This window comes from Thalassophryne amazonica, chromosome 17 (assembly GCF_902500255.1).
Source record: "Thalassophryne amazonica chromosome 17, fThaAma1.1, whole genome shotgun sequence".
Lineage (NCBI taxonomy): Eukaryota > Metazoa > Chordata > Actinopteri > Batrachoidiformes > Batrachoididae > Thalassophryne > Thalassophryne amazonica.
The window spans coordinates 10,601,101-10,627,814 of record NC_047119.1 but is presented as its reverse complement, the minus strand read 5'-3'; the positions used below and the strand labels follow the sequence as shown (position 1 = coordinate 10,627,814).

The 26,714-nt window shown below is 40.3% G+C and overlaps 1 protein-coding gene across 1 annotated transcript in view; it reads right to left on the bottom strand.

Annotated features, from left to right (window-relative positions):
* The window catches only part of LOC117529995 (formin-binding protein 1-like), a 161,800-nt gene that overhangs the window by 76,545 nt on the left and 58,541 nt on the right, over positions 1-26,714 (bottom strand). Inside the window, exon 6 of the mRNA XM_034192918.1 lies at positions 12,793-12,897. Within this exon, the coding sequence (XP_034048809.1) occupies positions 12,793-12,897 (105 nt within the window). The remainder of the gene's footprint in view (positions 1-12,792; positions 12,898-26,714) is intronic.

Below are 26,714 nucleotides of genomic sequence, written 5' to 3'. Positions count from 1 at the left end.
ACATGCAGATTCAGACACAGCTTTTACCCAACTACCATAAGAGCGTTAAATACAAATCAATAGAAAGAACTGTGCAATATAGAACCTAAGAATACACTGTAGCATCTGGTAGCAACTTTATCCTTGTAGCATCTTCATATGTGCAATATCCCATGTCCTTTAAGTATCTATTGTATGTTGTGTAGATACAGAGACAGTTAATTGATAGTTTTTTTTTCTCTCGAACCCTATTTATCACTCTCACACACTTTTATTCTGTATGCTTTGTCTATTTCTGCAGTGCATCGATTTCATGCATTTCATCCTGTGACAGTATCTGTAATGTTTTTTCCTGAATGACAACAAAAACAAGTCTAAGTCGTTGTTTTGCCTATGCAATATCAAACAAATGCAAAGCCATCTGCCTTTGTAAGCATCAATTAACAATTTTGGCAGTTAGGAGATGTTGGATAAATTGTCGAGAATTATGAAAAATGTGGTTCAAACTCATGTATTTTGTCTGCCTGCTGAACACTTGATAGAAAGTTACCACATTAGCAATAACAAAAAGAAACATAAAGCACACTAACTTGGCAAATACTAGACAAAATATACAACATAAACCTGGAAACTACACCTGGAATTAAACAATAGATGGAATGTGTGGGGGCAGCACGATGGCTTAGTGGTTAGTTGTTGCTTTAGAGAGAAGGTCCCAGGGTTGATTTCGACCTGGTCGGTTCTGTGTGGAGTTTGCATGTTCTCCCCGTGTTTGCATGGGTTCTCTCTGGGCACTCCAGATTCATCTCACTTCCAAAGAAGGTTAGGTGAAATGGTAACTTTAAACTAACTGTCAGCGTGAGTGAGAGTGTGAATGTGTTTGTCTGTCTATATGTGTCCGCCCTGCAAAACCCTGGTGGCCTGTCCAGGGTGTACCCTGCTTCTCGCCCAATGACGATGAGATAGGCACCAGCCCCCAGTGACACTTAACTGAAATAAGGAGGTTTAGAAAATGGATGGATGAACAGAATATCTGCCAGGGCACACTGCCAAACTTTCTCTTCAGGTTCACAACTTAGCAACACTAACTCAAAACATTGCTTGAGTATTTTGAAACCTGTTTCGAGTATTATTCTCGAGACAGCATCAAATAATACGTAGGCAAATACTCAAATTATACAACAGAAAGTGAAACATAAACAATAGATGAAATAAGCAGATTTAGAAAATGGATGGATGGATAGAATGTGTGGCTGGGGATACGAGCAAAATCTTTCATCAGATTAGCAACACTAACTCAAAATACACTGTATTATTTCAAAGTCTGTTTCAAACACTGTTCCAAAGTCTGGATCAAAATGAAACCATCATGAGCTGTGCGAAATTGGACATCAATACATCACCAACTGATTCAAAACAAATGTTCTGAAACATTTAAGGAGATGTCTTGTTGAAACATTAAAAGACAAGTGAATAAACTAGGAACTGTTTTTGATATTGATATTCAAAGGATACAGTCAGTGCAGGGTCTGTATGTGCATTAGCACATACGTTTACACCAACTTCCTAAGAAAAGTGCACAAAGGATTTTATTCCATTTTTAGCCATTCTAAGGCAATTGTCTCAGACTTTGTCACCCACACACACAGAACACTAACAGATGAGCTAACTGAAGAATAGCAGGACCTCTCAGAGACAAATGCGCAGTGTTTCCAGCACAGGAGGTATGATAATACCTCAGTGGAAAATAATAGTCAGAGTCTACAAAAGTAACAATGTGAAATCCAGAGAAAAGCTAAAAATGCACATGTTGAAGTCCAGCTGTTTCAATGAGTGTCAGGCTGTGCATGTGAGAAAGTGCGTGCAATGCTGGTGTATGAGAAAATGTACGCAAAACCTTTCCTGCAAGCATGCCTTAAATGTGTCGAAGAATGTCACAACATCACCGTGGAAACGTGGCGGAAACCAAAACCCTGAAACAGATTGACGCGCCTGTGCCCACATCCTGTTTTTTTTTTCCTTCCAAATCTTCTCTGTCCCTTTTATGTCTGTATTTGTATCTGTGATATCTATGCATTCTTCTTACAATCATAAAATAGAGATAGTCAATAGTCAAAAGTAATGACTTCAAATTATTTGTCAAACAAATGTGTAAAACTTGGTAAATTATCAAACATGACAATCTGGCCATTTTCTGCTTTACTGGAGCCGCCAACAGCTTCACACCACAGTCAAACTTGTTGTAGCTGCTTTTAAATGTCACCAAATATGTTTTCAAATGGTTCGAATTACACATAGAATTGTTGGCTTTGTATTACTATAAACCAACAGTGAAATGCCTTACATTGGTTTAAATCCAGTTAAATGAGACATAGTTTTAACCTGAGACTATATTGAGGTGATGCGGGTTTAAAGGGCTTTTCAGCAAGCTAATACAGTTTACCAAGTGTTTTCAAAAATTAAAGTTTGCTTGTATTAAAGTAACAGTAATAATGATGTTCATCAATAATTATACTTTTTTTTTTTTTTTTTCTGCAGATGTAAGAGAAAACTCTTGTATCTCTGCATAATTTATAAGTGGGATGCACAGATGCTATTAATAATACAACACTAAAGTCTGAATTTAAATAAGACCTTTTTTAAAATGGATTGAAATTTACAACATAATAAATAATAACTCTTAGGAATTCCAAGTCATCCACTTTACCCTGTGGGCAACATCTGTTCTGTCAGGAAATTTGGCTAGCTTTGCATGACACAAATGATACATTTCAGGAAAGGTTGGCTTCAACTAGCAATAATCACCCATCACATAAACCTGAGCCTCTCTTGTCACAAGTTGTGTGGGTGTCATATAGAGTGAGAGGTACTCCAAAAAGCAAGATCATTCAGGGTTAAAATTTGCTTATTGCAGGACAGTTTTCACAAGCACAGCCACAGAATGTTTTGGGACTTTTGCAAATCGTCAACATAAATATCCGGCCATGGTTAACTGTAAAAGGTTATTAAAAATTGATTTTCCAACAGAAAATAAATGAATTAAAAACTTCCAATCCAATGGTCAACTTTGACTGGCAGCTCATGAGCTCTTTAGATTTTCGACTGTTTGACAAGATGTTCTAGAGCTCAAAGAGACAGATGTGCATGTTTAAATGCTTTCTTACAATCTACAACCCCTGGCAATAATTATGGAATCACCGGCCTCGGAGGATGTTCATTCAGTTATTTAATTTTGTAGAAAAAAAACAGATCACAGACATGACACAAAACTAAAGTCATTTCAAATGGCAACTTTCTGGCTTTAAGAAACACAATAAGAAATCAGGAAAAAAAATTGTGGTAGTCAGTAACGGTTACTTTTTTAGACCAAGCAGAGGGAAAAAAATATGGACTCACTCAATTCTGAGGAAAAAATTATGGAATCACCCTGTAAATTTTCATCCCCAAAACTAACACCTGCATCAAATCAGATCTGCTCGTTAGTCTGTATCTAAAAAGGAGTGATCACACCTTGGAGAGCTGTTGCACCAAGTGGACTGACATGAATCATGGCTCCAACACGAGAGATGTCAATTGAAACAAAGGAGAGGATTATCAAACTCTTAAAAGAGGGTAAATCATCACGCAATGTTGCAAAAGATGTTGGTTGTTCACAGTCAGCTGTGTCTAAACTCTGGACCAAATACAATCATGGGAAGGTTGTTAAAGGCAAACATACTGGTAGACCAAGGAAGACATCAAAGCGTCAAGACAGAAAACTTAAAGCAATATGTCTCAAAAATAGAAAATGCACAACAAAACAAATGAGGAACGAATGGGAGGAAACTGGAGTCAAAGTCTGTGACCGAACTGTAAGAAACCGCCTAAAGGAAATGGGATTTACATACAGAAAAGCTAAACGAAAGCCATCATTAACACCTAAACAGAAAAAAACAAGGTTACAATGACTAAGGAAAAGCAATCGTGGACTGTGGATGACTGGATGAAAGTCATATTCAGTGATGAATGAATCAGCATTGGGCAAGGTGATGATGCTGGAACTTTTGTTTGGTGCCGTTCCAATGAGATTTATAAAGATGACTCCCTGAAGAGAACATGTAAATTTCCACAATCATTAATGATATGGGGCTGCATGTCAGGTAAAGGCACTGGGGAGATGGCTGTCATTACATCATCAATAAATGCACAAGTTTACGTTGATATTTTGGACACTTTTCTTAACCCATCAATTGAAAGGATGTTTGGGGATGATGAAATCATTTTTCAAGATGATAATGCATCTTGCCATAGAGCAAAAACTGTGAAAACATTCCTTGCAAAAAGACACATAGGGTCAATGTCATGGCCTGCAAATAGTCCGGATCTTAATCCAATTGAAAATCTTTGGTGGAAGTTGAAGAAAATGGTCCATGACAAGGCTCCAACCTGCAAAGCTGATCTGGCAACAGTAATCAGAGAAAGTTGGAGCCAGATTAATGAAAAGTACTTTTTGTCACTCATTAAGTCCATGCCTCAGAGACTGCAAGCTGTTATAAAAGCCAGAGGTGGTGCAACAAAATACTAGTGATGTGTTGGAGCGTTCTTTTGTTTTTCATGATTCCATAATTTTTTCCTCAGAATTGAGTGATTCCATATTTTTTCCCTCTGCTTGGTCTAAAAAAGTAACCGTTACTGACTGCCACAATTTTTTCCTGATTTCTTATAGTGTTTCTTAAAGCCAGAAAGTTGCCATTTGAAATGACTTTATTTTTGTGTCATGTCTGTGATCTGCTTTTTTCTACAAAATTAAACAACTGAATGAACATCCACCGAGGCCGGTGATTCCATAATTTTTTCCAGGGGTTGTAGGCTACACAGCTGATTACCCTAAAAAATAAAGTAATGCATCAATAATTTCAATAAGTTGTGGTCGAATCTCAGCCCAACAACTTATCAACCTATCATTATGCATCCAACTAGAACAATCCCTGTGGTTAAATCCACTCTAATCTTGCCAAAATTCTCCAAAATAAAACACTTTAGAACTTATTATGATCACATAATCTGTTGAATCATTAGTCTTTCCTTAGTGTAATTATTTTGAGAAACATTTCCCAAGGTCCTTCTAAATTTTATGTATTTAATCCAGTTGCAGTTCATAACTGGTAAATGTGGCCATTGTGTTGCAGCAAGTCTTTATTTTATCTTAAAGTTACTGACTTTATATAATATGTTCCATAATTGGCTTGGAGCTAAAGGCATTAGGTGTGATGTCAAGGCTCTGACATGCTACCTAAAATTAGCATGAGCTGAGTGCCTCTATTGTGAGCAATGAGATAAAATAATGTGCTTAAAAATGCATACTTAATCCATAATGTGCTTAAAAATGTACACTTACAGACATACATGCTAACACTAGCATAAAAATCCTCTAGCCTAGCATGTAATCTCACCAATGGGGAAACATGAGCATGAAAACTGTAGCGTTACTTAACGTAATTCTAACTTGTTAATGTTAGCATGAGGTACCTCCATTGTGAACAATTAGATTGATAATGTACATCAAAAGAACATGCTGAGAGTTACAATTTTGTTTCGAAAAATCTTACTGCACATTTCAGGAATTTTACATGTAATTATGTTTTTTGCCAGAGAGACTAACTAACATATAAGAGACACAGATTTGGGTCTTTGACAGTTATGGTATGGTTAATCTATTTTACATAGCTTTATAAAATAAAGATGTGACTGACAGATTAAATGACATGTATTTCCAAATTCGACATCATAAAAATAAGAGTAATAATATGTTTACTTGTATAGCACTTTACGGCAATACATTTTTAGGTGCCATTGCAACCCAAACCCTGCCAAGTGACGGATATGAAAACATAACAATAGCCTAAAAGTATAAACACTAAATATAAGGTGTTTTAAGGTTGGATTTCTAGACAGATAATATAGATAATACAGAAATCTGATTGCGATGAGTTTTGACATGCCAAAAGGTAGATCACTTGAAGGAAATGGTCTTGTCTTCCTAACATCCATTAGCACAGGGGTGGCCAAGTTCGGTCCTCGAGAGCCACCTTCCTGACACTCTTAGTTGTCTCCCTGCTCCAACACACCTGAATCCAATGAAAGACTCGTTAGCAGACTTTTAATGAGCCTTTCATTGGATTCAGGTGTGTTGGAGCAGGGAGACAACTGGAATGTGGCTCTCGAGGACCGAACTTGGCCACCCCTGCATTAACAGATTATTCCACAAAGCACAATAAGCAAAGCTCTACATCCTGCTGACTTCTTCTGAACCTTAGGAACACAGAGAGGGTAAACCTGCATCCTCAGACCACTTTAGTATTGCTATTATGCCACACAGATAAACCTCAGCAGACAACAGGAAGCCAAGGCGCTGTACGGGCAGCAAACCACAGTGAGACAGGACATACATGTTAAAAGTGATCTGGTCTTAGCTGTGTGCCAGACTCCACAGGAGACAGCATCTTCCCACACATATGTACCGTAACTGGACCTTGGCCCATTTGAACCTACCTTGTGGGAACTTCGCTTCAAGGCATGGCATAAAATAAATATACAAACACACAACACCCAAAAAGAATTGTTAGCCAATTCCATCTGAAGCAGAAGTCGCCATAAAAACACATACTAGACCACCAGGTCTGTCATCACCTGGATGGAGAAGTTGGCGTCAGTGCGAACAAACGCAAAATACCATAAAACACTGAAAACATAAACCACAAACAGGATATCGACGCCGAACAGAAGTGTGGAGAGGATTTTATCTCATGCTTTATGATTCTGGATCTTCACAATACAGAAGTCAGTTAATATCAGTTAATATGTGCTAGGACCAATTTTATTCACTTTATATATGCTTCCCTTAGGCAGTATTATTAGACGGTATTGCTTAAATTTTCATTGTTACGCAGATGATACCCAGCTTTATCTATCCATGAAGCCAGAGGACACACACCAATTAGCTAAACTGCAGGATTGTCTTACAGACATAAAGACATGGATGACCTCTAATTTCCTGCTTTTAAACTCAGATAAAACTGAAGTTATTGTACTTGGCCCCACAAATCTTAGAAACATGGTGTCTAACCAGATCCTTACTCTGGATGGCATTACCCTGACCTCTAGTAATACTGTGAGAAATCTTGGAGTCATTTTTGATCAGGATATGTCATTCAAAGCGCATATTAAACAAATATGTAGGACTGCTTTTTTGCATTTACGCAATATCTCTAAAATCAGAAAGGTCTTGTCTCAGAGTGATGCTGAAAAACTAATTCATGCATTTATTTCCTCTAGGCTGGACTATTGTAATTCATTATTATCAGGTTGTCCTAAAAGTTCCCTAAAAAGCCTTCAGTTAATTCAAAATGCTGCAGCTAGAGTACTGACGGGGACTAGAAGGAGAGAGCATATCTCACCTATATTGGCCTCTCTTCATTGGCTTCCTGTTAATTCTAGAATAGAATTTAAAATTCTTCTTCTTACTTATAAGGTTTTGAATAATCAGGTCCCATCTTATCTTAGGGACCTCGTAGTACCATATCACCCCAATAGAGCGCTTCGCTCTCAGACTGCAGGCTTACTTGTAGTTCCTAGGGTTTGTAAGAGTAGAATGGGAGGCAGAGCCTTCAGCTTTCAGGCTCCTCTCCTGTGGAACCAGCTCCCAATTCAGATCAGGGAGACAGACACCCTCTCTACTTTTAAGATTAGGCTTAAAACTTTCCTTTTTGCTAAAGCTTATAGTTAGGGCTGGATCAGGTGACCCTGAACCATCCCTTAGTTATGCTGCTATAGACGTAGACTGCTGGGGGGTTCCCATGATGCACTGTTTCTTTCTCTTTTTGCTCTGTATGCACCACTCTGCATTTAATCATTAGTGATCGATCTCTGCTCCCCTCCACAGCATGTCTTTTTCCTGGTTCTCTCCCTCAGCCCCAACCAGTCCCAGCAAAAGACTGCCCCTCCCTGAGCCTGGTTCTGCTGGAGGTTTCTTCCTGTTAAAAGGGAGTTTTTCCTTCCCACTGTAGCCAAGTGCTTGCTCACAGGGGGTCGTTTTGACCGTTGGGGTTTTACATAATTATTGTATGGTCTTGCCTTACAATATAAAGCGCCTTGGGGCAACTGTTTGTTGTGATTTGGCGCTATATAAAAAAAATTGATTGATTGATTGATTGATATCAGTGATGGACTGAGTTCCTCAAAGAACCCCAACAGATTTATGGATTTTTTTAGGCTTTGAATCCAAACCCCAAATTGAGGGATTTTCTTGCCAGTGGAGGAGAGGGAAGTGTTTGAGGTTTGCTGCAGCTGCACAGAAAACCACAAAATTCTAACAAGTAGAAGACATGAAACAGTAAATCTTACTTTAAATGATTTGTGATGACTCAGCTCAGAAAATTAAACACTCTACTGTCTTCCTTGGTATTTTATGTATGGTCACCCTTTGCTTCAGAATATAAAATGTACCTAAAATCCTGTGTATCTGTGCACAGAAACACACACAAACATTGCTTATTTTCTAATGGTCACTTGTTCCCTCCCTCCGTGCACCTGTCTACTGTGCTTTGACCTCAAGTTTACCTTAAACCAAAAAGAAAAAACCCCACAAACTATGATGATGCCACTGCATGCCATCCAGTTAAGTGATTAACCCTTTTCAATAATGCGATGAGTGTTTCGTAAGCGATTTCTCTGTTAATTTTAAGAAAAAAACTTTTTTTCAATTACATAATACAAGCATAACAAGAGCAATCCGAGATTTCTGACGTCCACCAATCCGGATCCAGATCACCTCCAAAATTCAGTGGCGTCTTCGATGCCACAATATTTATCTGTTGTGCAAATTTGGTGAGAAACTGTGAAGTAGTTTTGACGTAATCTTTCAAAGCCGATATACTCGTAAAGTTGTATTTTGATCTAGAATGTGGATTCGGATCACCTCCAAAATTTCTTGGAGTCTTCCATGGCCTAATTATCTGTGGTGAAAATTTCGTCAAAATCTGTGCAGTAGTTTTGACGTAATCCTTCAAAGCCGATATAAAGTGATATTTTGATCCAGAATCCGTATCTGAATCACCTCCAAAATTTAATGGAGTCTTCCATGGCCTAATATCTATCTGTGGTGAAGATTTGGTGAGAATTTGTAAAGTAGTTTTGACAAAATCCTTCAAAGCCAATATAAAGTGATATTTTGATTCAGAATCCGGATCCGGATCACCTCCAAAATTTAATGGAGTCTTCCATGGCCTAATATCTATCTGTGGTGAAAATCTGCAAAATCCTTCAAAGCTGATATAAAGTGACATTTTGATCCAGAATCTGGATCTGGATCACCTCCAAAATTTAATGGAGTCTTCCATGGCCTAATTTCTATCTGTGGTGAAAATGTGGTGAGAATCCGTGAAGTAGTTTTGATAAAATCCTTCAAAGCCGTTATAAAGTGATATTTTGATCCAGAATCTGGATTCGGATCACCTCCAAAATTTATTGGAGTCTTCCATGGCCTAATTATCTGTGGTGAAAATTTCATCAAAATCCGTGTAGTAGTTTTGACGTAATCCTTCAAAGCCGATAAAAAGTGATATTTTGATCCAGAATACGGATCTGGATCACCTCCAAAATTTAATGGAGTCTTCCATGGTCTAATATCTATCTGTGGTGAAAATCTGGTGAGAATCCGTGTGGTAGTTTTGACAAAATCCTTCAAAGCCAATATAAAGTGATATTTTGATCCAGAATCTGGATCTGGATTACCTCTAAAATTTAATGGAGTCTTCCATGGCCTAATATCTATCTGTGGTGAAAATCTGGTGAGAATCCATGTGGTAGTTTTGACAAAATCCTTCAAAGCCGATATAAAGTGACATTTTGATCCATAATCTGGATCTGGATCACCTCCAAAATTTAATGGAGTCTTCCATGGCCTAATTTCTATCTGTGGTGAAAATGTGGTGAGAATCCGTGAAGTAGTTTTGATAAAATCCTTCAAAGCCGTTATAAAGTGACATTTTGATCCAGAATCTGGATCTGGATCACCTCCAAAAATTAATGGAGTCTTCCATGGCCTAATTTCTATCTGTGGTGAAAATGTGGTGAGAATCCGTGAAGTAGTTTTGACAAAATCCTTCAAAGCCGATATAAAGTGATATTTTGATCCAGAATCCGGATCTGGATCACCTACAAAATTTAATGGAGTCTTCCATGGCCTAATAGCTATCTGTGGTGAAAATTTGGTGAGAATCTGTGGAGGAGTTTCAACATAATCCTTCAAAGCCGATATAAAGTGACATTTTGATCCAGAATCCGGATCTGGCTCACCTACAAAATTTAATGGAGTCTTCCATGGCCTAATATCTATCTGTGGTGAAAAATTTGTCAAAATCCGTGTAGTAGTTTTGACGTAATCCTGCTAACAGTAATCCTTCAAAGCCTATATAAAGTCAAATTTGATCCAGAGTCCGGTGTTGCCGACCAAACGGTCCCCCTAAAAATCGGCCCCCCCGATGATGCGGTTCATGATTTGTCAGACAAATAAATAAATGCAGATGATTTTACTACATCCTTGGCAGACGTAATGTCAGAGGAATATATTCTGTAGAATACATAACAAATTCAGTTGAAACAACAAGCACAGCAAAGAGACAACCCATGAAGCAAACGTAAATAAAAGTGCTCCACACATTTGGAACTTTGATGACTTTGAAACAGACTAAATGAACTGCTGATACACAGGCATACAAGACAACCACTTAATAAAATGAGTTCCTGAACAGTTCCATGCAACTTGTGGTCAAACTGTCTTGACTAGTAAGTTCAGCAAGTTAATCAGTGCCCATCACAGTGGTTAAACCATAGACATGTTTTATTTTCTCAAGCTTGAGAGCACATAGTACCTCTGCCACCACTTCACACATATCTCTGTAACGACTTAATTCATTTTCTTGAAACTTGGTGAATTGCTGGGGTAGAGCCAAAAAGTAGAAACCATTAACGTTTTGAGTGGCTCTGCGTTTTCATGAATTTCATGCATTATGTCTTGATAAAGAGATGAAGGGGTGGTGGCCAAGTGGTTAATGCGCTTGGTTTCAGTGCAGAAGGTTCCGGGTTCAAATCCCACCCCTGCCACATTTCTCCATGTAATGTGGAGTTGCGTCAGTGTCCAGCGTAAAACCTGTGCCAATTCAACATGCAGATCCACCTTGGATTTGCTGTGGCGACCCCGAGTGCAAACGAGGAAGCAACCGAAGGGACTTACTATGTCTTGATAAAGAGATAAAAGCGTGGTGGTGGGTCATCTGTTATAGCTCTATTCTGGGCCCCGCTGCACTACAAAGCGTATTTGATGAGTTAAAAATACTAATTCCACAGAGGTTGATATGTTTATTAAATAGTCTTCAATTCTGCACACCGGAAATGTGTGTTGGCGAAAAACAGAGATAATTCAACATGTGTGCATGTACAGAAATAACAAATCAGCACCAATACTGTAGTGATTCATGTGAATGCGATAAGGGACATGTGTATCCACACTGCAGATATAAAACATCCCTTGGCTAACGGAACTACATGTGTTTGTGTCTCGAGTGACTGCTTGAATTAAACTACCATTTTCACTGATTAAGATTTATATATCGTCGACATTTTTCAGGGAGAGAAAAAAGTCTTTTGAAATATTTCTTTCTTCAATAAGCTTCCATTCATCTCAACAGGGGTCGAGAATGAACAGATGATCTTGATACATGCAAGTCAACATTACTATGTTACCTTTGCTGTCAGTAAAGTTTATATTAATTTACGGTGCAAATTACGCAAAGTTTTTTTGTTTTTTTTTAAACAACTTGAAAATCCTGCCACGGCCCACTAAGTTTTCTCAAGGTGTGTACAAAGTTTAAAACCCTGACGTTCTGGGATGCAGATGTGTTTATTGCAGAGCTGTACAAATGATTACATTCCACAAACAGAAACAACAGCAAAGCTGAATTCTGTGCAACATATGAGCCTTTCACGCTTCAAAAAACCGAACGAATGCCATCACAAACAACACCACTCTTGTTTCAGCGCTCGCTGCTCGAGCTGCCATGCCTGGTCTTCCAGCCGGGTCCAGTGTTAGAAGCACAGAGCTGCAGGACTCTTTGGCTATGTCCACAGTGCAGAAAGGCTCTTTATTCCACTCCGTATTTGCATAATAATCAGGTCCCAACTGTGTCAACCCTGAGCCTGAGCTCGACTCCAACAGCTGATGAAGCAGGAGGAGGAGTGTGTGCTGATGACCCATGATGCCTGGGAGGCGTGGGAGCTGAGTGGGTTAGACACTGAGTTGTTCATGATAACAGGAAATGACATCAGCTGCAGGTCCAGGGGGCTCTGGTATACAAGTCGCTGAGAATCTGATGATGGCCACGTGCTTATTTTTGTTTTTTCAAGCAGATATATCATTGCAGGAACCAAATATATTAACATTATTTTAGAAATCAACTCACACAAGTGTGGACATAGACGAGTGATGACGGGGAGTCGGTCGTACTATCAGCTGCGTTTAGCTAAGCTGCTCCGACAGGACCGGCTTTTACATATCAAACACGTCCACACTCTGTCTCTGCTGTCTTTCTGGCTCAGTGGAAGGAGCAGTCGGTTGAAGCACAAAGACGAAAATTATATAATGGAAAATCATGTGAAAGGCGGGGAGGGGGGGATCAGTGCTTGGTGGAAGGGTGAGGAAGGCTAAGCACGAGACGCCAAAGCTGGGAGGAGCTGATGTGATTGGCAGGTGCCGCTCTGGTGTGAGATGACACGTACCTTTTCCACGTCGGCTTTCGTCACGTTAATGTCAGCATCCATCTTCTCAAAGTACTGCTGCGCCCTGTCTGCCTCTTTACAGTCTCTCTCAAACCTTCTTTTACACTGAGGAGCGGGGAAAAAGAAAAAGAAAACCCTTATGTGATTTTTCAGACATACATCAGGACATTTCTGCCTCGCCACAGAAGCCAGATGAAATATGACGGTCCTCTCTTAACGCGACCTTTAACTAAGCATGGAAATGGATGTTAACAGCACGTACGTGGGCGTCATAAACATTTCAGATGTTGCACTGTTTCTAACAGAGGTTAGTTTATGTCACTGACACAGCAATGGAGCCCGTCAAAGTATTGCAGGCTGCAGATTAAATAAATGTTCATAGTGGTCATTTGTGTAGAGGAAAAACAAGCATTCATCCAAGCTTCTTAGTGAACAATCCGTGTTTGTTGGGCAGCGTGCACTCTGAACTATGCCTATCAGCCTCACATACAATGGGATCATTGAACGCACAGAGAAGTTGAGGAGGACAAGACCGTCATGTTTCCCTCTCTCTAACTCTCTCCCCTGTCAAAAGGGGACAAAGATCGGAATCATGTTCCGCTTTAGCGTTTCTATAATTCTGCTCTTACAATAATGTGTCCTATCAACAACAACCATTTCTGACACGTTCTCAAAATATCTTTCCTTGTAGCACATGAGGGGGGTCTGTTGGGATAACTTATTGCCTAACCTAATTTCACCTCAACCATTTAGGAATTAGAGATTTGGATTCACATTCCATCCATTTCAAGGGGACAAATAACGGAACAAACCAAATAGAATTCTTATTGTAAATACAAATATTCAGTTTTGGGTGATTCTTAGACTACGGGCACTTATTATGTCCTTTGATCATATTGTATGAAAAACAGAAAAAACGGGAAATTTCACACTTTTATAGTTATCTTTACAATGAAAGTGTGTTAAGAAATTTGTTCTAGTAGTCTATGATGACGTTTTCACCTTTTTTCAGCATCATTATATGCAAATATTGCCGTTTTGTGCTTGTCCCACACCCAGACTTTTGATCTTCAATGATAAAAATGAATGGTAAAGAAACGTTTTTTCTAATGTTTTAAAATATCTCTGAATAAAATATCAGTAAAATAATCAAAACATAATTGGGGTATTCAAAGTCATAAAACTGTTGTGATTTTTTTTTAAACAAAATATAGTTGTCCCACACTATTGCCGTAATTTCCACCACAACACTGTAATGTCCCTAAACAGTTTGTATGAAAGATTGTTTGGGTAGTTTCTATGGAGATAAACAGTGACACCAGAGCACATGTATATAGCGCCAAATCACAACAAACAGTTGCCCCAAGGCGCTTTATATTGTAAGGCGATGGTGTGGTGGAAATTACATTTACAAGGCCAATAGTGCCCGTAGTTAAAGAATCACCCTTTTACATCCAGCTTTTTCAGACAATTTAGACGATTGATACACGAATATTTCCAAGTCACTAAATTATTCTTTGACTTAATTTAGATCGAATCATTATGAAATACAAACATTACTGTATGGTACTCTGTGGAAAATATATGTGGAGAAGGCAGTTCTCAAAATTTGATTCACTGTGCAAGAAGGAGACTCCCAAGATGTTGAGCTGTGATGTGACAGACTAATTGTCACATGAAAATGGACTGTGCACAATGCTGTTTTTGTTATTTTACGTCCACAGAGCATTTTTAAATAAAATAAAATCAATCTTTCTTTACTTTCAGTTTGCAATTGTGCACACAGTTTTTAAAATTATTAAAGACACAAAGGCTTTTGTGTAGTACGCAGGCTTACTTGTAGTTCCTAGGGTTTGTAAGAGTAGAATGGGAGGCAGAGCCTTCAGCTTTCAGGCTCCTCTCCTCTGGAACCAGCTCCCAATTCAGATCAGGGAGACAGACACCCTCTCTAGTTTTAAGATTAGGCTTAAAACTTTCCTTTTTGCTAAAGCTTATAGTTAGGGCTGGATCAGGTGACTCTGAACCATCCCTTAGTTATGCTGCTATAGACTTAGACTGCTGGGGGTTCCCATGATGCACCGAGTATTTCTTACTCTTTTTGCTCTGTATGCACCACTCTGCATTTAATCATTAGTGATTGATCTCTGCTCCCCTCCACAGCATGTCTTTTTCCTGGTTCTCTCCCTCAGCCACAACCAGTCCCAGCAGAAAACTGCCCCTTCCTGAGCCTGGTTCTGCTGGAGGTTTCTTCCTGTTAAAAGGGAGTTTTTCCTTCCCACTGTCACCAAGTGCTTGCTCACAGGGGTCGGTTTGATCGTTCGGGGGTTTTTCCGTAATTATTTTATGGCTTTGCCTTGCAATATAAAGCGCCTTGGGGCAACTGTTTGTTGTGATTTGGCGCTATATAAATAAAATTGATTTGATTTGATTTGACATGCATTAAAGACCTATTTCTCTCAAATATTGTTCACAAATCTGTCTAAATCTGTGTTAGTGAGCACTTCTCCTTTGCCAAGATAATCCATCTCACGTCACAAGTGTGGCATATCAAGATGCTGATTAGACAGCATGATTATTGCACAGGTGTGCCTTAGGCTGGCCACAATAAAAGGCCACTCAAAAATGTTAAGTTTTATCACACAACAAAAGAATATTTGAGAGAAATGGGTCTTTTGTGTGTATAGAAAAACAGAAGTGTTGCATTTACATTTTTGTTCAGTGTATATACAATGTGTCACTGCTGTTGCATAGTGACAAATGTGTTTGTCAGAACAGCTGTCATGAGATCAGCCAAATTTACAATTTGTGTACTGCATACAGATCCAGAAGTTCCACGTGGTCCAAGTACCTTGATGTGCCTGTTGTTCCACCCTTGAGTGGAACCTCCCCCCCCAGAAACACATGTTCTCCACAGGCAAGTCTGTGTACAATTATGTTCATGGTGTAGCCGGATGTTTATGTGAATGTGTGGTTAAAAAGCAAGTATATTTCTGCAGAAGAACTGAGACAGGTCCGACATTGGACGCACAACCACCACAATGGTAAGTCTTTGAAATATAGAGAACAAAATAACAACACAAGAACTTCATGGATCATGATGAAACTCCCTGCTGCACTCAGGCTGTCCTGGAAACCCATTAGTTTACAATTATTTGCGCCGAGCAACACACAGTTGTGGTTACATGCTATACTGCTCAACATGCACTGTGCTTAAAGTTCAGTTAAATTGAAGTTTGACCACAGTGTCTTGTGATGAATAGTCACACACCAATAAAAACAAGACACCCAGCCTGGCAAAGAAGATGAAATTGAGAAGAAGCTGATACTTCTTGTTTCAGAGAACCCGGCACATTTTAACACAAGTTGATATTTACCATTTTATTAGCAATGCTGGTGCTAAAGCTTTGTTTCTAGGACAACTGCATCATCATCAAAGCTGGCAAATGTTCAACATAACGCACCATGAGCCTGAATAACGAGATAAATGACTGAGAAGGGGTAACCTACATAGCGGGTGAGCTCTGCACAAGTCGTATAGTCTGTGAAAGGGGGCTGTGCTGAACCTTGTGGCAAGTCCAGTGCAAAAGAGTATTAACCCTTTTGCACATGTTTGAGGTTGAGCTTTGCTATTGCTGTTGCTTCTTTGATATATAACTGAATTACAAGTGGAAAAATGATAACGTGTTTGTTATAACATCTGTCTGTCAAAATGGATCTAAATTTTGTGATAAAAAAAAAATGTCACCACACAAATTATTAACCTATTCACACACATCACAACAAGCATTTTAAGATTTACAATTATTCAACTTGCAGACTGAGAAAAGTTACAGATTTACTGAAATGCTTCACTATACGATGAGAAATATTAAGCTTCAGAAAAAATAACTAAAATATACATGATGAGATCATAACCATTTAAGGTATTCTGCTTTGATTTGTGTCTCTCTTGATCTTAATACACCATACGCAATGATCAGAGGTGACAATCATGAGTGAATTATGGTGGTTCTGTGGACAGATGGGGTGACTCACCAACTCCAGCTGCTTCCATGAGCTCTCGATTTGCTGCTGTGCCTTACGCCCATCCTGGAAATGCTGTGAGGACACGAAGAACAATAAACAAATCAGGAATTACATTACAGCTTTATTGGTGCGTGTAAGGAATTTAAAAGTAGGGATACATGACCTTGATTTGGCCTGAATAATAAATGAGGAATATGTGGAAAAAGAATCTTCAAATTAGAAAAGATACAGTATGAGGTCAACTGCTGCATTGAACACCATTAACATTACTCATAATATGACAGAAAATTATTCATATGAACTGAGAAAGTAGGGCAAATTCAGAAACTACTGCTACTCAAAATAGATATTAAAAAGAAAATGTCACCCAGAGGCTTAACACTTACAGATATGTACAAGCTTCAGTAGATGGGTAAATGTCAATTTGATTACAAAGAAAACCAGATGTATGGAAGTAAATCTGTGCCATCAGAGTTTGAATTTGAATTTTTAAGGTTTCATTTTTTTAGCATCAAAATCAGAGTTTGAAGTTGAAGTTCTAAGGCTGAATTTGTTTAACATCAAAATATTCAGCCTCAAAAACTTCAAACTAAAAAAAAAAAAAAAAAAAAAAATTCAACCTAAAAAAAAAATCAACCTCAAAAAACAGAAAAGCAGGGAAAAGTAATTGATCCCTGTCTCAATCATCCAACATTCAGCCAATCATGTTTTACCCTATTGGTCATGTGACACCGAGAGCAAATCAAAAGAAGACGTGATACATTCAGCCAATCATGTTTTGCCCTATTGGTCATGTGACACCGAGACCAAATCAAAAGAAGACGTGATACATTCAGCCAATCATGTTTTACCCTACTGTTCATGTGACACCGAGACCAAATCGAAAGAAGAAGATGACGTGATAAATTGCTGAACGTTGAATGATTGAGACAGGGATCAATTGCTTCTCCCTGCTTTTCTATTTTTTGACGTTGAATTTTTGAGGTTGAAATTATTTTAGGTTTTAAATGTTTTTTTAGGTTGAATTTTTTTTTTTTAGATTGAACTTTTTGAGGCTGAATATTTTGATGCCAAACAAATTCAACCTTAGAAAATCAACTTCAAACTCTGATTTTGATACTCAAAAAAAATTCAACATTAAAAATTCGAATTCAGACTCTGACGGCACAGATTTACTTCCATACAGATGGGACCTCTCCACCGTTTTAACACAGGTGCACCAACACTGTTTGAACGATAGCTCCAGAGAAACAGTGCAGCAGTTTGACCTGAAGCATTGCGTTGTACTAAAAAAATAAAATCCACTGAAATATCAGCATCATTTAAAAAACAATAAAGATATCATAAAGAACGGGTGGATTTTTATTATTGTGATCAAGCTGCCTCATTCCCACTTTGAAGGCTGTGGACTACTTTGTTTTTTTATGCTGTGTGCACATTTTTTTTCTAAAATACATGTCGATCAGCATGAATTCATAAGAACACCAATTGGTGACTGTGACACAAAAAGGCTGTGTCATAAAGGTACTTCAATGTGTCTTCTCACGTTCATTCACCCTGAAGTGTTAACACAGCCAGAACAATACATTTTTACAGTGAAAACAAAGTGTTTTTCACAGTGTATGCACTGAAGTTCTGTTCCAGATCCAGTGGAATTCAAATATAATTAAGTATGACATGATTTATTGTTTCATTATGAAGAGCATGAATGAGGTGCTTTTTTCCCAACATGCACGTCCTTGACTCCTTCCAAAGCATTTGCCATTCAGTCCAACCACAAGAAGATGCAATCACAACTAAAAACGCTTCAAATCCGTGTGTTAACGATCCACTGAGTGTCCTTCTCAGTTCAAGTTTTCCAAGCTTTTCATGGCTGAGATCACTTTACTTTATTAGAGACTGTTGAAGAAAATCAACATCACCTGTGTTCAGTGTTATAAAGTGAGGTGGTGCAGCTCACAAAATTTAATTTTAAAATTTAAAATCCATTTAAACCTTGTTCACTTTTTTTTTCTTTTTTGATAACAGTGAAGAATGAATCAGACAACGTGTCCGCCAGCACCGTCATGTATTATTATACTTTCCATGAGGATGGAGTTTTGTTCTGAATGCAAGCAGCTGGGCCACTCAAGAACATTCACAGTGTTTCCACTAAACATCCTTGAGATGTTTCTACAGCTTAACTGGAGCCCACCTGGGGTAAATCATGTCCACCTGGACATGATTTGGAAAGAAACACACCTGTCTACATATAAGGTCCCACAGTTGACAGTGAATGTCAGAGCACAAACCAAGCATGAAGTCAAAGGAATTGTCTGTAGATTTCTGAGACAGGATTATCTCAAGCCACAAATCTGGGGAAGGGTACAGAAACATTTTTGCTGCTTTGAAGGTCCCAATGAGCACAGTGGCCTCCATCATCCACAAATAGAAGAAGTTCAGATCCACCAGGACTCTTCCGAGAGCTGGCCGCCCGTCTAAACTGAGCAATCAGGGAAGAACAGCCTTAGCCAGGGAGGTGACCAAGAACCTGATGGTTATTCTGTCAGAGCTCCAGCATTCCTCTGTGGAGAGAGGAGAACCTTCCAGAAGGACAACCATCTCTACAGCAATCCACCAATCAGGCCTGTATGGTAGAGTGGCCAGACGGAAGCCACTCCTTAGTAAAAGGTGCATGGCAGCCCAAGTGGAGTTTGCCAAAAGGCACCTGAAGGACTCTCAGACCATGAGAAACAAAATTCTCTGGTTTGATGACACAAAGATTGAACTCTTTGGTGTGAATGTCAGTGTCATGTTTGGAGGAAACCAGGCACCATCCCTACAGTGAAGCATGGTGGTGGCAACATCATGCTATGGGGATGTTTTTCCAGCAGCAGGAACTGGGAGACTAGTCAGGATTGAGGGAAAGATGAATGCAGCAATGTACAGAGACATCCTGGATGAAGACCTGCTCCAGAGCGCTCTTGACCTCAGACTGGAGAGATGGTTCATCTTTCAGCAGGACAATGACCCCAATCACACAGCCAAGATATCAAAGGGGTGGCATCAGGACAACTCTGTGAATGTCCTTGAGTGGACCAGCCAGAGCCCAGACCTGAATCTGATTGAACATGAAAATGTCTGTGCACCGACGCTCCCCATCCAACCTAATGGAGCTTGAGAGGTGCTCCAAAGAGGAATGGAAAAAAAACTGTCCAAAGATAGGTCCACCAAGCTTGTGGCATCATATTCAAGAAGACCTGAGGCTGAAATTTCTGCCAAAGGCACATCAACAAAGCACTGAGCAAAGGGTGTGAATACTTACGTACGCGTGATTTCTTAGGTTTTCATTTTTAATAAATTTGCAAAAATAAAAAAAAACTTTTTCATGTTGTCATTATGGGGTGTTGTGAGACAAATTTTGAGGGAAATAAATAATTAACTCAATTTTGGAATAAGGTTGAAATGACAAAATGTGGAAAAAGTGCTGTGAATACTTTCTGGATGCACTTTACAATGAGCATTCAAGTGGATAAAATCTGCAATCTGCAGAGTGACGAGGAAACCAAGATGGGTTTTGACATTGCCATGTGCAGCATACTGCACAAGGCTTGAAGGCAGTTTGTGATTTGAACTCAAACAGCACAGACATTAGTTTTTGTAAAAAGCCTCATTTGTCCAATCTTGCACTGTGAGACCAGAATACTTGGCCTGAAGGCAGCAGATCTCTCTATAATACTCTCAGTGGATTCCAGCCAGATCCTCTCGAAATGTAACCTTACAGTACTAATTCAAAAAGTGTTACTTTGAAATTTGATCACTTACGTAGATTGAAAATATGTCCTCTCCTGATTGCTACCAAGATAATCTGCTGAATGTTTAGTAAAGAAGCAAAGGTTTAAATAAAAAGAACACTTGACTTTCTGTCTGGTATCCCTTGGTTACACAGAATGCAGTAGCTTTGGTCAGTAGTTGACCTGAATATCGATGTCCTCTGCTGCCTTTCAGTAACATACCCGTGCTACAGAAGCCTATTGATAGTTCTCATTGGCAGTGCATTGTTTTGAACAGCAACAGGAAATCTTAAGTGTTCTGTGTACTTATGCAGCAAAAATTGGAAAATTAAAAAAGCAATATATAGGAGCCCAAAGTGTTGCCTCACCTAACAATACTGAGAGTAGTGAGTGAGAATACATGCTGGTTTACCTGAGCTAATCTCACTTCTTATTTCCCAATATATCTAGGGAAGCAAAGTAAAAGAAGGAAGCGTTTTACTGTTTCAGAGGAAGTATTTGAGCAAAGACAGAAAATATGACACTGGGGAGTTGGTAACATCCAAATTATAATTGAGAGTTTTTGGTGTTTCAGCTGTTAAAGCCCTCAGCTTCACATTCTTGTTTGTGAAGCACAATTTTGATCAAGATATTAGCTGCACGTCATATGACACAGTGATGTTACAAAAAAGCCTTTTTTTTTTTTGTTTGTTTAACTTGCAGCACTATTCTGGGTTACATCATTGTTACTGTGGAACAGTCTTTCCTCTAAATATTTGTTTCCATAACAACATTTCTGAAAAAAATACCCAGTGTCTCATTCTGTGGATATCAACAAATCTTCCACCACTTCGAAGATAAACAAACTCCTCTGACATTCATCAGATTCACAAAGTCCCGCTTGAAAGTAACGATCCATTGATCACAGTTTGCTTACAAAGAGAGATGAACTCATTCACTTTAAAACAAGACTGTCACAGTGAAATACTTTTTTGTTTTAATCAGCCAACTGGGAAGTAGGTAAAGAATGATTTAACATGCAAGCAGATGATCTACAATGTCGGCCTCTGTGTTCAAATACATACACTCAGTCCAGGAATCAGGTCTGGTAATAAACAAAGCTAAAGAGAAAAAGAACAAACAAAAATCACAGAAAAAGAGCTGGGCTTCATTCTGTAGCAAATTCTCCACAATGTGCTACATCAGTATGCCAAAATTAAAAGTGTGACTACAACATAAAATATGATCATAATGCATGCACTAAATCAACTACACCAGAGAGCAGCCACCAAAGCTCCCTGAGGTGAAGCAGAGATGCACTAAGGTGATGTTTAACAATTTTTTTTGCACCCTCTGAATACCAGAAACACATGGTACAGTACTTTAACAAGTTTTTCACTGCTCAGTGGTGGAAGCCAAAAAAATTGATAAAAAACCCAAACCAAGGCATGTTAGCTTAGCTTGTTGGTAATTCTTAAAATGGGGACATGTTTGGGTTTCATTCATCCCACCCAGGGTATGTATGGTGTTGCCTATATTCCACATCAGTATCCAAACATGGATTGGCTGTGACATAAGCTGAGTAAGTACTGCCAACATGATGACACCCAGAGCAGAAGCCTCTAAAAAAGCTCTTCTGCCTCTCCATAGAAAAGGTATGGGTGATATCATGCAAGATTTGTCCAGTATATGCAGTCTACTGTATGTAGCAAATCAGAAAATCACCGTTTTCTTTCCAAAGAGATAAGTCAGTTTTCCAGTCTGTGTTGTGTGGGCCGCCAGAAGAGGAGGTACTGCTGGCCCACCACCAGAGGGCGCCCTGCCTGAAGTGCGGGCTTCAGGCACGAGAGGGCGCTGCCGCCACGGACACAACCGGGAGTGACAGCTGTCACACATCAACTCATGACAGCTGTCACCCATCTTCATTTCATCACTCCATAAAAGCCGGATGTCATCTCCACCTCGCTGCCGAGATATCATCTACCTGTGAAGGTAATTCTCTGCTAAACTGAAAACACTGACTAATAGTCTGAACTTCTTTGCAGCCATTTTCCTGTAAGTGTTTCCTTATCTGTGGGATTGGCGTTTGGTGTGATCAGCGACGGCTTCGCTTCACACCCCAACCAGATAAGTGGTTAGACAGGAGCTGCACGTGTGTGTGATTAGAGGTGGAGGTGACTTTCCACCTTCTGACTGTTTTTGTTACTGGGTGTGCACACACCCACATCTCACTGTTTGTGCTCCTTGCCAGCAGTACCAGATCCGACAGTCGGGGACGGTGATCACCTGGGAATTTGGGACTTGGCGGCTCCAGTATTCTCCGGGTTCTGTGGCGGTGGAAATCGTGTGGTTCCGGCTCTTCTCAGGACAGACGTCTTCTATCCTCGAGCCTGCCCACACGTCACCTTGGTGTATTGACTGCTGTCAGATTCTGTGATTGTCTGTATCATCGTTGTGCACATTCACAACATTAAATTGTTACCTTTTGGCTCATCTATTGACCATTCATTTGCGCCCCCTGTTGTGGGTCCGTGTCACTACACTTTCCCCAACAGTCTGTGGGGATGATACCTGTGTAGTAAATAAAAGCAAAGTCCCTGTAAAGTCAGGAGAACAGCATCTCAACTCGCATGAAGAAGTTCAGCACCAATACCACAGTGGCTTGTAGCTTTTCCCACCTCAGCTGTTTTGCCACATGCATAATTTCACCCAGTATTCACAGTTGACTAGAATGGTGGAAAATAAGTATTTGATCACCCACAAACAAGCAAGATTTCTGGCTCTCACAGACCTGAAAGACCAAAGAGCTGTTGAAGGACACCAGGAAGAAAATTGTAGATGTGCACCAGGCTGGGAAGAGTGAATCTACAATAGTCAAGCAGGTTGGTGTGAATAAATCAACTGTGGGAGCAATTGTAAGAAAATGGAAGACATACAAGTCCATTGATAATCTCCGTCAATCTGGGGTTCCAGGCAAGATGTCATCCCGTGGGGTTAAAATGATCACAAGAACAGTGAACGAACAAAAATCCCAGAACTACACAGAGAGACCTGATGAAGGACCTGCAGAGAGCTGGGACCAAAGTAACAAAGGCTACACACTACGCAGAGAGGGACAAAAATCTGATCTCACTGGGACAGGAAGCCAGTGAAGGGATGCCAAAATGGGTGTAATGTGGTCGAACTTTCTGCTTCGTGTCAAAGGTCTGGCTGCAGCATTTTGAACCAATTGGAGACCCCTAATGTTAGACTGCGGTAAACCACAAAATAGAACATTGCAGTAGTCCAATCTAGAAGAGATAAATGCATGGATCAGGGTCACAGCATCAGCCATAGACAGGATGGGACGAATCTTCGCTATATTTCGCAGGTGGAAGAAAGCAGTCCTAGTAATATTTCTAATGTGGAGGCCAAAGGACAACGAAGGATCAAAAATTACCCCAAGTTTCCTCACTTTGTCAGTGTGATGTATGACACACGAGCCGAGGCTGAGCGTTGATGGGGTGACACACTGCATCATGGGCTACCTGAACTTCTGTAGGTACGTTGCTGTTCCCATAAAAACTGTACGTTGCTTTCCAAACAACAAGCCCTGGATCACCAGCGATGTCAAGAATCTTCTAAACCAAAAGAAGAGGGCGTTCAAAGACGGAGATGGGACGGAGCTTAGGCGTGTACAGCGGGAATTAAAGGTTCACCTTAAAGAGGCCAAGGAGTCCTACAGGAAGAAGGTGGAGAGAAAGCTGCAAGACAACAACATGAAGGAGGTCTGGGATGCAATGAAAACCATCACAGGCTGCAAAAGCAGCAGCTGCAGCCCAGTAGATGGGGGTGTGGACAGAGCAAACCAGTTTAACGACTTTTTTAACAGGTTTGATTGTTCTACCTCTGCAAATCCCCATCAACCCCTCCCGCAGCAGTTATCACTTCATCACCATCAAAACCCCCAGCAGATCAGCCCTCACCCTCACCATCATCATCATCACCGTCAGCACCAAAACCCACAGTGGATCAGCCCTCGTCCTCACCCTCACCATCCTCACCACCATCAGCACCCCCATCACCATCACCAACATCATCATCATCCTCCTCATCGTCACAGTCAGCCGGAACAAGCACCCCACTCTCACCGTCCTCCCGCCTTCACGGCAGACCAGGTCAGGAGAGAGCTAAGGAGACTCCACCCCAGGAAGGCAGCAGGCCCGGATAAAATGTGTCCCAGAATGCTTAAGGCCTGCGCCAACCAACTGGGGGAGCCCCTCCAGCATGTTTCAACCTGAGCCTGCGTCTCGGAAAGGCCCCAGTCACGTGGAAGACATCCTGTGTCATTCCAGTTCCTAAGAAGGCACACCCGAAGGAGCTGAATGACTACAGGCCAGTCGCTTTGACATCCCATGTGATGAAGACCATGGAGCGACTGCTGCTGAGCATCCTCTGACCTGAGGACCCACTGCAGTTTGCATACAGGGAGAAGGTGTGAGTGGAGGACGCCATCCTCTACCTCCTTCACAGGGCCCACTCTCATCTGGACAGGGGTAACAGCGCTGTGAGGGTCATGTTTTTTGACTTCTCCAGTGCCTTCAACACCATCCAGCCCCTGCTACTGAGAGACAAGCTCATGGAGATGGAGGTGGACACTCATCTGGTCACCTGGATCACTGATTATCTAACTGGAAGACCACAATACGTCAGACTCAGTAACTGCACCTCGGACACAGTGATCAGCAGCACTGGAGCACAACAAGGAACTGTGCTCTCTCCAGCTCTATTCACTCTGTACACATCAGACTTCAATTACAACTCGGAGTCGTGCCACATGCAGAAGTTTTCAGACGACACTGCTATTGTGGGATGTGTGCGAGAGGGACAGGAAAGAGAGTACAGGGACCTGATACAGGACTTTGTGGAGTGGTGCAAATCAAACCACCTGCAGCTGAACATTGCCAAAACAAAGGAGATGGTAGTGGACTTCAGAAGGTCCGGGCCCACTCTGCAGCCAGTCTCCATTGAGGGGGTCGATGTGGAGGTGGTCCAGACTTACAAATATCTGGGGACACTTATGGACGATAGGTTGGATTGGTCAGCCAATACTGACACCCTCTACAGGAAGAGACAGAGCAGACTGTACTTCCTGAGGAGGTTAGGGTCCTTCAGGATCTGCCATAAACTCCTGTGAATGTTCTACCAGTCTGTGGTAGCCAGTGTCCTCTTCTCTGTTGTGGTCTGCTGGGGGAGCAGCATGAAGAGGAGGGAACTTGCACACAAATTGTATTTTTAGTTAGCAGCTTTTATTGATTAGTCCATTTTGTTTTATTTACTTAACCCAATTTTGTGTGTCTGGTGCAATGTGTGTGTCTTGTCTAATGTGTAAGCTGCTGGATGCTTTGAATATCCCTCTGTCTGTCTGTCTGTCTGTCTGTCTGTCTGTCTCTATCTATCTATCTATCTATCTATCTATCTATCTATCTATCTAACTGGACAAACTGATGCCGATGTCTCAATGGACCAAGAACCATCATTTCAGTCTTATCAGAGTTTAAAAGTAGGAAGTTTCTAGACATCCAACTCCTCACTGCTGCAAGGCAATCTTCTAAGGATTTTATGTGAATGAGATTACCAGCAGTTATGGGCATGTATAACTGAGTATCATCTGCATAGCAGTGAAAGGTAATACCAAAACGCCAAAATATGTGCCCAAGGGGTGCTATATAAAGGGAGAAAAGCAGGGGGCCTAAGACAGACCCCTGTGGAACCCCAAATTTCATGTCACTAAGGTTAGAGGTAGTGTTACTGTACAAAACACAGTGAGAACGACTGGTCAAGTATGACGTCAGCCATGCAAGGGCACTCCCTGTAATCCCAAAATGATTTTCCAGCCTATCAAGTAGAATATGATGATCCACTGTATCAAATGCAGCACTGAGATCTAACAGCAACAGAACCGTAGTGGTGTCCAAATCCATTGTAAGCAGAAGATCATTCACCACTTTAGTGAGAGCCGTCTCTGTGGAATGATATTTTCTAATAGCAGACTGCAGTGGTTCAAAGAGATTATTCTCAGTAAGATAGTCTACGAGCTGCTGTGACACCACTTTTTTCCAGAATTTTAGAGAAAAATGATAGATTTGATATCGGCCGATAGTT